At 39.7% G+C, this 12,500-nt stretch overlaps 1 protein-coding gene across 1 annotated transcript in view; it reads right to left on the reverse strand.

The window, feature by feature from the left end:
- LOC137660117 (uncharacterized) overlaps window positions 1-12,500 on the reverse strand; it is an 81,990-nt gene that overhangs the window by 33,675 nt on the left and 35,815 nt on the right. The window contains exon 5 of the mRNA XM_068394832.1: window positions 6,910-7,070. Coding sequence (XP_068250933.1) covers window positions 6,910-7,070 — 161 coding nt within the window. The remainder of the gene's footprint in view (window positions 1-6,909; window positions 7,071-12,500) is intronic.

Here is a 12,500-nt window from a genome sequence, read left to right on the forward strand (position 1 = left end):
TTTCATTTTTTTTTCTTTTCTTTTTTTTTTGGGGGGGGGGGTGAAAGGCCTACACTCACGTCCCTTGCTCATCCAAGCGTGATTCGTATTAACACTCGATATTTATTGTTCTTTGGCGTTAAATGGATGGCCGGCCGACGCTCTTCGGAAATTCGCTTTCATGTTATTAAACGCGTATCGAACGGGTCCGACGTATTCTGGCTGTATCGTACTTGTTTGCTTTAAAGCCTCGATTTCATCAAAGATTAGAGACTTTCAATTATTACCCTACGCTGTGTTCATGGCGGCTCCAAAACGCACAGAGAGAGAGAGAGAGAGAGAGAGAGAGAGAGAGAGAGAATTGTTAATTTTGTCTTGATAAATAATTTAGATAAACAAGCAGTTTATTTTCCCATTCTTAAAGTTTGAAGAATGGATGTTGATATAAAGTAAATATAGGTTTCTGTAAGAGAGAGAGAGAGAGAGAGAGAGAGAGAGAGAGAGAGAGAGAGAGGCTGAAGATAAATAAATATTACTTGGTAAATTACACTGGTTGAACGTTCGATAAAAAGACTTCATAAAAATAGAATCTCATATTAGTATTATTATTACTAGCTTAGCTTGTAATAATAATAATAATAATAATAATAATAATAATAATAATAATAATACAGTAAAAGGTAAATTATACATATGCAATATATGTTACAAAAAATGTGTGACAAAGGTTCAAAAAATATTCATATACCCCAAATCGTAAGCTTAAAAACTGAATTGGAAAGTTTGACGGAAAAAAAACAGGCAATTGATATGAAAAAGACAGTGTAACCTATCCTGGAATATATATATATATATATATATATATATATATATATATATATATATATATATATATATATATATATATATATAAACTGCTGGAGATGATATATAATTGCTAAAAACGGAAGGATAGATATTGATAAAATAAAGTAAGAAGTCTCTAAATGCCGCTGAAAACTATTTAAATATGCTAAACAAGAGCATAAAAACACGTAAAGCTAGAGGGGCACTGAGTAAAGCGCAGACTTCCGCCACTGCAGCTTATTTCTCAACCTTGACCTTTGACCTTGGCATGTATTAATTGGCGAGCATTTTATTACACTCAAATATGAACCAAGTTTGAAGTCTCTGTGACAACGTTGTCCAAACTTATGGCTTATTACGTGAATTGGACATTTTGCTTCATCGTGACCTTGACCTTTGACCTAGACTTTTCAAAATTTAACTTTCCAGCTTTATTCATAACAGTTTAATTAATCTACGATTAAATTTGTGGCCAGGAAGCTGATCACAAACAAACAAACACAAATAGGAGCGAAAACATAACCTCCTTCCACCTTCTCTGGCGAATGTAAATATAGGATCAATTGAATAAACAGGGAATCAATAAGGAATGTTAAATGAGAGAATAAAGTTGAAATATATTAACATCCATTTTTCGATGTCTTTCATCATCATTTATTTTTCCAAGGATTTGTTCCTCTTATCCCTTCCCATCTCCCATTCCAGATATCTACTTTTTTTCCTTCCATTCCATCAAACCGGCTTCAACTCACCCATTCCAGATATCTATTTTGTCTTTCTATTCCATTAGCCAAGGTTCCCCTCTCCCATTCCATATATCTATTTGCCTTACCATTCCATCAGCCAAACTTCAACTCTTCCATTCCAGACTTTTATTTTGTCTTACAATTACATCGGTCAAGGTTCCCCTCTCCCATTCCACAAATGTCTCTAATGTCTCACCATTCCATCAGCCAAGCTTCAACTCTCCCATTCCACAAACATTTATTTTGTCTTGTCTTACCATTCCATCAGGCAAGGTTCCCTCTCTCATTCCATGTCTTACCATCCCATCAGCCAAGGTTCCCCTCTTTCATTCCATGTCTTACCATCCCATCATCCAAGGTTCCCCTCTCTCATTCCAGGTCTTATCATTCCCTCAGGCAAGGTTCCCTCTCTCATTCCATGTCTTATCATACCATCATCCAAGGTTCCCTTCTCTCATTCCATGTCTTACCATCCCATCATCCAAGGTTCCCCTCTCTCATTCCATGTCTTACCATCCCATCATCCAAGGTTCCCCTCTCTCATTCCATGTCTTACCATCCCATCATCCAAGGTTCCCTTCTCTCATTCCATGTCTTACCATCCCATCATCCAAGGTTCCCCTCTCTCATTCCATGTCTTACCATCCCATCATCCAAGGTTCCCTTCTCTCATTCCATGTCTTACCATCCCATCATCCAAGGTTCCCTTCTCTCATTCCATGTCTTACCATCCCATCATCCAAGGTTCCCCTCTCTCATTCCATGTCTTATCCTCCCATCATCCAAATTTCCCCTCTCTCATTCCATGTCTTACCATCCCATCATCCAAGGTTCCCTTCTCTCATTCCATGTCTTATCCTCCCATCATCCAAATTTCCCCTCTCTCATTCCATGTCTTACCATCCCATCATCCAAGGTTCCCCTCTCTCATTCCATGTCTTATCCTCCCATCATCCAAATTTCCCCTCTCTCATTCCATGTCTTACCATCCCATCATCCAAGGTTCCCCTCTCTCATTCCATGTCTTACCATCCCACCATCCAAGGTTCCCCTCTCTCATTCCATGTCTTACCATCCCATCATCCAAGGTTCCCTTCTCTCATTCCATGTCTTACCATCCCATCATCCAAGGTTCCCCTCTCTCATTCCATGTCTTACCATCCCATCATCCAAGGTTCCCTTCTCTCATTCCATGTCTTACCATCCCATCATCCAAGGTTCCCTTCTCTCATTCCATGTCTTACCATCCCATCATCCAAGGTTCCCCTCTCTCATTCCATGTCTTATCCTCCCATCATCCAAATTTCCCCTCTCTCATTCCATGTCTTACCATCCCATCATCCAAGGTTCCCCTCTCTCATTCCATGTCTTATCCTCCCATCATCCAAATTTCCCCTCTCTCATTCCATGTCTTACCATCCCATCATCCAAGGTTCCCCTCTCTTATTCCATGTCTTACCATCCCATCATCCAAGGTTCCCTTCTCTCATTCCATGTCTTACCATCCCATCATCCAAGGTTCCCTTCTCTCATTCCATGTCTTACCATCCCATCATCCAAGGTTCCCTTCTCTCATTCCATGTCTTACCATCCCATCATCCAAGGTTCCCCTCTCTCATTCCATGTCTTACCATCCCATCATCCAAGGTTCCCTTCTCTCATTCCATGTCTTACCATCCCATCATCCAAGGTTCCCCTCTCTCATTCCATGTCTTACCATCCCATCATCCAAGGTTCCCCTCTCTCATTCCATGTCTTACCATCCCATCATCCAAGGTTCCCCTCTCTCATTCCATGTCTTACCATCCCATCATCCAAGGTTCCCCTCTTTCATTCCATGTCTTACCATCCCATCATCCAAGGTTCCCCTCTCTCATTCCAGGTCTTATCATTCCCTCAGGCAAGGTTCCCTCTCTCATTCCATGTCTTATCATACCATCAGCCAAGGTTCCCCTCTTTCATTCCACAAATATTAACTTTATCTTACCATTCCATCATCCAAATTTCCCCTCTCTCATTCCATGTCTTACCATCCCATCATCCAAGGTTCCCCACTCTCATTCCATGTCTTATCATCCTATCATCCATGGTTCCCCTCTCTCATTCCATCAACCAAGGATCCCCTCATCCATCCCACAAATATTAATTCTATCTTACCATTCCATCATCCAAGGTCCCCTCTCTCATTCCATGTCTTATCCTCCCATCATCCAAATTTCCCCTCTCTCATTCCATGTCTTACCATCCCATCATCCAAGGTTCCCTTCTCTCATTCCATGTCTTACCTTCCCATCATCCAAGGTTCCCTTCTCTCATTCCATGTCTTACCATCCCATCATCCAAGGTTCCCCTCTCTCATTCCATGTCTTACCATCCCATCATCCAAGGTTCCCTTCTCTCATTCCATGTCTTACCATCCCATCATCCAAGGTTCCCCTCTCTCATTCCATGTCTTACCATCCCATCATCCAAGGTTCCCTTCTCTCATTCCATGTCTTACCATCCCATCATCCAAGGTTCCCCTCTCTCATTCCATGTCTTACCATCCCATCATCCAAGGTTCCCCTCTCTCATTCCATGTCTTACCATCCCATCATCCAAGGTTCCCTTCTCTCATTCCATGTCTTACCATCCCATCATCCAAGGTTCCCCTCTCTCATTCCATGTCTTACCATCCCATCATCCAAGGTTCCCTTCTCTCATTCCATGTCTTACCATCCCATCATCCAAGGTTCCCCTCTCTCATTCCATGTCTTACCATCCCATCATCCAAGGTTCCCCTATCTCATTCCATGTCTTACCATCCCATCATCCAAGGTTCCCTTCTCTCATTCCATGTCTTACCATCCCATCATCCAAGGTTCCCTTCTCTCATTCCATGTCTTACCATCCCATCATCCAAGGTTCCCCTCTCTCATTCCATGTCTTACCATCCCATCATCCAAGGTTCCCTTCTCTCATTCCATGTCTTACCATCCCATCATCCAAGGTTCCCTTCTCTCATTCCATGTCTTACCATCCCATCATCCAAGGTTCCCTTCTCTCATTCCATGTCTTACCATCCCATCATCCAAGGTTCCCCTCTCTCATTCCATGTCTTACCATCCCATCATCCAAGGTTCCCCTCTCTCATTCCATGTCTTACCATCCCATCATCCAAGGTTCCCCTCTCTCATTCCATGTCTTACCATCCCATCATCCAAGGTTCCCTTCTCTCATTCCATGTCTTACCATCCCATCATCCAAGGTTCCCCTCTCTCATTCCATGTCTTATCCTCCCATCATCCAAATTTCCCCTCTCTCATTCCATGTCTTACCATCCCATCATCCAAAGTTCCCTTCTCTCATTCCATGTCTTACCATCCCATCATCCAAGGTTCCCTTCTCTCATTCCATGTCTTACCATCCCATCATCCAAGGTTCCCTTCTCTCATTCCATGTCTTACCATTCCATCATCCAAGGTTCCCCTCTCTCATTCCATGTCTTACCATCCCATCATCCAAGGTTCCCTTCTCTCATTCCATGTCTTACCATCCCATCATCCAAGGTTCCCTTCTCTCATTCCATGTCTTACCATCCCATCATCCAAGGTTCCCTTCTCTCATTCCATGTCTTACCATCCCATCATCCAAGGTTCCCCTCTCTCATTCCATGTCTTATCCTCCCATCATCCAAATTTCCCCTCTCTCATTCCATGTCTTACCATCCCATCATCCAAGGTTCCCCTCTCTCATTCCATGTCTTACCATCCCATCATCCAAGGTTCCCCTCTCTCATTCCATGTCTTACCATCCCATCATCCAAGGTTCCCTTCTCTCATTCCATGTCTTACCATCCCATCATCCAAGGTTCCCTTCTCTCATTCCATGTCTTACCATCCCATCATCCAAGGTTCCCCTCTCTCATTCCATGTCTTATCCTCCCATCATCCAAATTTCCCCTCTCTCATTCCATGTCTTACCATCCCATCATCCAAGGTTCCCTTCTCTCATTCCATGTCTTACCATCCCATCATCCAAGGTTCCCTTCTCTCATTCCATGTCTTACCATCCCATCATCCAAGGTTCCCCTCTCTCATTCCATGTCTTATCCTCCCATCATCCAAATTTCCCCTCTCTCATTCCATGTCTTACCATCCCATCATCCAAGGTTCCCTTCTCTCATTCCATGTCTTACCATCCCATCATCCAAGGTTCCCTTCTCTCATTCCATGTCTTATCCTCCCATCATCCAAATTTCCCCTCTCTCATTCCATGTCTTACCATCCCATCATCCAAGGTTCCCCTCTCTCATTCCATGTCTTACCATCCCATCATCCAAGGTTCCCCTCTCTCATTCCATGTCTTACCATCCCATCATCCAAGGTTCCCTTCTCTCATTCCATGTCTTACCATCCCATCATCCAAGGTTCCCTTCTCTCATTCCATGTCTTACCATCCCATCATCCAAGGTTCCCTTCTCTCATTCCATGTCTTATCCTCCCATCATCCAAATTTCCCCTCTCTCATTCCATGTCTTACCATCCCATCATCCAAGGTTCCCCTCTCTCATTCTATGTCTTACCATCCCATCATCCAAGGTTCCCTTCTCTCATTCCATGTTTTACCATCCCATCATCCAAGGTTCCCTTCTCTCATTCCATGTCTTACCATCCCATCATCCAAGGTTCCCTTCTCTCATTCCATGTCTTACCATCCCATCATCCAAGGTTCCCTTCTCTCATTCCATGTCTTATCCTCCCATCATCCAAATTTCCCCTCTCTCATTCCATGTCTTACCATCCCATCATCCAAGGTTCCCTTCTCTCATTCCATGTCTTACCATCCCATCATCCAAGGTTCCCTTCTCTCATTCCATGTCTTACCATCCCATCATCCAAGGTTCCCCTCTCTCATTCCATGTCTTACCATCCCATCATCCAAGGTTCCCTTCTCTCATTCCATGTCTTACCATCCCATCATCCAAGGTTCCCCTCTCTCATTCCATGTCTTACCATCCCATCATCCAAGGTTCCCCTCTCTCATTCCATGTCTTACCATCCCATCATCCAAGGTTCCCTTCTCTCATTCCATGTCTTACCATCCCATCATCCAAGGTTCCCTTCTCTCATTCCATGTCTTACCATCCCATCATCCAAGGTTCCCTTCTCTCATTCCATGTCTTACCATCCCATCATCCAAGGTTCCCTTCTCTCATTCCATGTCTTATCCTCCCATCATCCAAATTTCCCCTCTCTCATTCCATGTCTTACCATCCCATCATCCAAGGTTCCCTTCTCTCATTCCATCATCCAAAAGCTTCCCCTCTTCCATTCCACAAATATCAATGTTATCTCACCATTCCATCAGCCAAGGATGACGAAAGACGACACGGGAGGGCAGCAGTGGCTCCGGCCTGGGCAGTGATATCGCTGTGGTTCTTCTGTCTGAAAATATTATCTCCAGAAAGGATGTGTCCTCCTTGCCCGGCCACTCGATTGAAATGGGTCCCGTCGGGTCCTGTAAAGAAAAATATTCTGGGTCAGATTGGGTATAATAACACTTTTTTAAAATCTAGATTAAGTAATTTTTGGAAATCAAATCGCCTAAAATTCCGTATAAAAATCAGGCTATATATCAGTTTAGTGAGATCGGTGTTACACTATGGAAACGAGTCATGGTATGACAATGAAGCAATCGCCAATAGATTTATTAGATTTAAGAATAAAGCCCTCAGAAGGATAATGTAAGTTATATGGCAGGGCAGGATTAGAAATGAAACTATAAGAGAGATTACTTGAGTGCCATATGTGGATGAGATCATGATGGGGGGTAGATGGAGATGGTTTGGGCATGCTCCACGCACTCCCCAAGAGAGATTAGTTCACCAAACTTTTAACTGGGCTCCACAAGGCGCTAGACGAATTGGAAGACCTAGGCCTACATGGCTTAGGACTATAAAGTGCGACGTAGATGATGATGAATGGGGAAGTATTGAATTAAAAGCTCAAGTCAGAGATGACTGACGAAATCTGACCGAGGCCCTTTGCATCAATAGGCATAGGAGGAGATGATGATGATAAGTAAATAAAATATGTATATATATATATATATATATATATATATATATATATATATATATATATATATATATATATATATATATATATATATATATATATTGAATAATTTTTCTAGTTGTATGGCATATCAGTGATTTCACTTCTAATGTTCTCTAAAGGCTGGTTTAGACGGTCGAACAGTTCGTCGAACGCGGTTCGACAGACAAGTCTTTGAAGTAATGTTCGAACGTATGAACAGGGTATTTGGTAGTCGAACACTTTCGTCGAACGGTTCGAAGAAAGTCTGTTTTAGACTGGTTTTTGTGGGCGGGGCTTCGTTCTCCAAAAACCTTATGCATTTGTGGCTGACTCCACCTCTTTGAACTGTTTAACAAGCAGGTTCGACAACCGGGTTCGACAAACTGTTCAACTGTGCAAACCCCGCTTAAGGCTCTTACCTAGCATCTAAGCCTCTCTTTACCAAACTTCATTTTCCATTATTTTCTCTAAAGTTATTTCTTGTTTATTTAGCCGTCATGTTAAAGGCTCGGGTACACTAGTTAAAAACTAAAGGGACACACAGTAGAGCGCAGACCTCCGCCAGAGTAGCTTATTTCTCGACCTTGACCTTTGGCCCTAACATGTATTAATTGGCATGTATTTCAATACACTCAAATATGAACCAAGGTTGAAGTCTCTGGGAAAACGACGTCCAAACTTATTGCTTATTATGTGTATTGGACATTTTGCTTGACCGGGACCTTAACCTTCAAAAATGTAATCATTTCAAGCTTTCTACATAACAGTTACTTGTTTTGGGTATAAATCCAACCCTCCACTGAAGTCGAGTGAACTACTTCTCTGGCGGGTCCATATTAATCATCTAACGAAAAATTTTCATTATAACTTATACAATTCTTTGATTGTAGCATCTTCCAAATCATATGATCTTGTGAAAAGTAATGTCTTTAGTTTCTTCTTGAATTCAATTGCTCCCTTTAGGTCCTTCATTTCAGTTGGCAGTTTATTATAATGTCTAGGCGCACAGTAGCTGAAAGCCCTTTCACCAAATTTACTATTTGTTCTTGGTTCAGATAGCCTATGTTTGTCACTCATGTGTCTTATGTTAACATTTGTTTCTAGTTCTAGTTTGTTCAGGCATTCTTTTAGATATTTTGGTTCATTTTGGTTCAGTATCTTAAAAGTTAGTAAGAGTAGCTAGTATTCAATTCTCGCCTTTACCGGCAGCCAGTGTAATTCAATTAGTGCAGAGGCAACTCTTTCTCTATTGTGTAGTCCTTTTATTAATCTAGCGGCTCTGTTTTGTACTCTCTGAATTTTCTTCAACTGATAATTTGGTAAGCCATAGAACAGTGAGTTGCAGTAATCAATTCTTGAAAATATGTCGTGATTAATGAGTATGGCCATAGATTTTTTATCTAAGTATTTACTAATAAATGCTATGTTCCTAATACGATAGTTACAATTTCTTACCATATTATTTATATGTTCATTCATTGTCAGTCTATCATCCATGATTACTCCAAGATTTCTGACAGATTTCTTTAGGTCAATGATCGATTGACCTATTTCAATTCTTTGGAAGCATTCGATTCTTTTTATATCTTTTTCATTTCCAAAAATAATACATTCACTTTTATCTTTATTGAGCTTGAGCTTTTTTGTTAACATCCAAGACTTAATGTCATTCATTATTTCATGTATCTTTCTTTTAGCTTCATCAACTGATTCTATTGGGAAATAGAATTGTGTATCATCAGCGTATATTTTAAACTTAACTCTGTGAGTTTCAAGTATATTTGCCAGTTCAATCGTGTAAATTTCAAACAGGAGAGGACCTAGTACACTGCCTTGAGGCACCCCTTTGGTTAGTTTTCTTGTCTCAGATTCAACATTTGATATTACTACTTTAACTTTGCGGTTTTCAAGATAACTCACAAACCAGTCATATGCTCGTTCTACGATTCCCACAGCTTTAAGGTCTTCCATCAGATATGTATGTTCTACAGTATCAAATGCTGCACTTAGATCAAGCATCACAAGAATGCAACACTTGCCATTTGTTATAATTTCTGTTATGTCATTTTTAATCGCTAACACTGCTGTTTCTGTGGAGTAATTTTCTCTGTATGCAGATTGATCATCAGGTATGGCATTAGATTTTTTCAGATATTTCCAGGTTTGTTCGTGTACAGCAGTTTCAATAATTTTCGAAAAATATGACAGATTTGATATTGGCCTATATGAACTTAAATTGTCTGCATGACCTTTTCCTTTATACACAGGCTTGATACATGCAACTTTTTCACAATCAGGGAAAACTGCCTGTGTTAGACTCATATTTACCATGACTCGGTAGGTAGGTCTCTTGTAGTCTGGTGAAATTTTCTGCATCTTTTACATCATTAATTGGAAATGGATCATTTCCGCAGTAGGTTTTTTTTACTTTCTTTATTATTCTCATATAATCACTCTGACTTAACTCTTTGAATACCCTTAGCTTATTTACGCCTGTCGCTGATGTATTCATTCCTCTACGATTAAAATTGTGGTCAGGAAGCTGTTCACAAACAAACACACAAACAGTCGGTAAAATGACATTGACCTCCCAAAATTTAATAATTTCCAGCTTTTAACATAAGTTAATCCCTGAAAGTTCCATTACTCTACGATTAAAATTGTTACCAGGAGGCTGTTCACAAAACAAACACACACACACAAACGAACACACAAACAGGGGGTAAAACATAACCTCCTTCCAACTGCGTTAGCGGAAGCAATAAAACGAATAAGTTGTAAAAAAAAGCAAAAAAGAAAGATAAGCAAACTGAATAACCAACACTGTGAACCAACATCATCGCAAACAAGGAGAAAATGCGAAATGAATCGGACCGACACAGAGAGAACCCGGTGAAACAGTAAGAATTTACAGCCAGTTCACAATCTGGCCGAGTCCAGAGGCAAACAAAGATAAAATGAATTGACTGACGGGAACACGAAACTGTGGGACGGTCGACTGTGTACCAACCGTGTGTCACACGATCGTACATAGTTCATTTTGTGTATATATAATGCTTGTATCTTCACTCTTCCCTCGCACTAAAATGAACCAGATTAAACATGTCTGCTTTTCTCATCTGTAACAGGGTCTGTTTTTTAAACATAAAATTTCTTGTTGCTTTGAACTTTTGTATATAAAGGAGTGTGTTCTATAATGAATTTACTCAGTTGCTTTCAACCTTCTCTCGGCCCGTCACATTGGTTACTCCGGGGTCACCAATGTGACGGGCCGAGAGAAAGGTTGATTCCTCTTGGCTCCGAAATACAGAGACAATGTTCGAAAATGTATATATATATATATATATATATATATATATATATATATATATATATATGTATATATATATATATATATATATATATATATATATATATATATATATATATATATACTGTATATATATACTACTTTGCAATGAACGTAATTACACATTATTTACAGGCTTGTTTGTAAATGACGTATGTGTATACGGAATATATGTATTATTATCATTATTACTTGCTAAGCTAAAATACTACCCTATTTGGAAAAGTAGGATGTTATAAGCCCAGGGGCTCCAAAATAAAGAGACAATGTTGGAAAACATTATAAAATGTATATATATTACTTTGCAATGAACGTAATTACATGTATATATACATGCATGTTTGTATATAACGTATATATTTACAGAATATATGTATATGTACTCTTGGCTCCAAAATACATAGAAAATGTTGAAAGACAGGAGAAAATATATATATTACTTTGCAATGAACGTAATTACACATTGCATAATTGCAATATATGTATAAGTACTCTTGGCTCCTAAATACAGAGACAATGTTCGTAAACAGTAGAAAATGCATGTATGTATGTATGTATATATATTCTTCTTCTTCTTCCCAGCTGGTTCCCATTTCTATATGGGGTCGCCGTTGCGGATGAGCCGTTTCCATCTTTTTCTATTCTGCGCTTCTGCCTCATCAATCCCCTTCTCCTGCAAGTCTCCCCTCATACAGTCCCTCCATCTCTTTCTTGGTCTCCCTCTTCTTCTTCTTCCTTGAACCTCCATCTCCATAGTATGTCTCCCAACGTGGTCCTCATCTCTCCTCATCAGGTGTGCATACCATCTCAGCCTCCCTTCCTGCACTTTCTTTGATATTTCCACCACCTTTGTCGATCCCCTTATGTAGTCATTTTTTATCCGATCCTCTCTTGTCACCCCAGACATCCACCTAAGCATTCTCATTTCTGACACATCCATCTTCTTCTCCTCTGTCTTCCTCATGCTTGCTGTTTCCGTTCCATACAGCATTGCTGTTCTTACCACTGTCTTAGGAAATTTTCCTTTTAACCTCAGAGGTATTCTTTTATCACAAAGAACTTCTGAGGCTGCTCTCCAGTTGTTCCAGCCTGCCTGTACCCGATGTTTGACTTCATCTTCCATACCTCCTCCAGCGTTAACAAAGGATCCCAGATACTTAAACTTATCAACTCTCTTTATCTGTTCTCCCCTAAGATGAATATGTATATATATTATATATACATAAATGTATATATATATATATACATATATATATATATATATATATATATATATATATATATATATGTGTGTGTGTGTGTGTATATATATACATTACTTTGCAATGAACGTAATTACACATTACATAATATATATATATGTATATTATATATATATATACAGTATATTTATATATATATACATATATACATATATATATAAATTTATATATATATATATATATATATATACATTACTTTATAATAAACGTAATTACACATATACATACATGCATGTAT

Source organism: Palaemon carinicauda, chromosome 20, assembly GCF_036898095.1.
Source record: "Palaemon carinicauda isolate YSFRI2023 chromosome 20, ASM3689809v2, whole genome shotgun sequence".
NCBI classification, from domain to species: domain Eukaryota; kingdom Metazoa; phylum Arthropoda; class Malacostraca; order Decapoda; family Palaemonidae; genus Palaemon; species Palaemon carinicauda.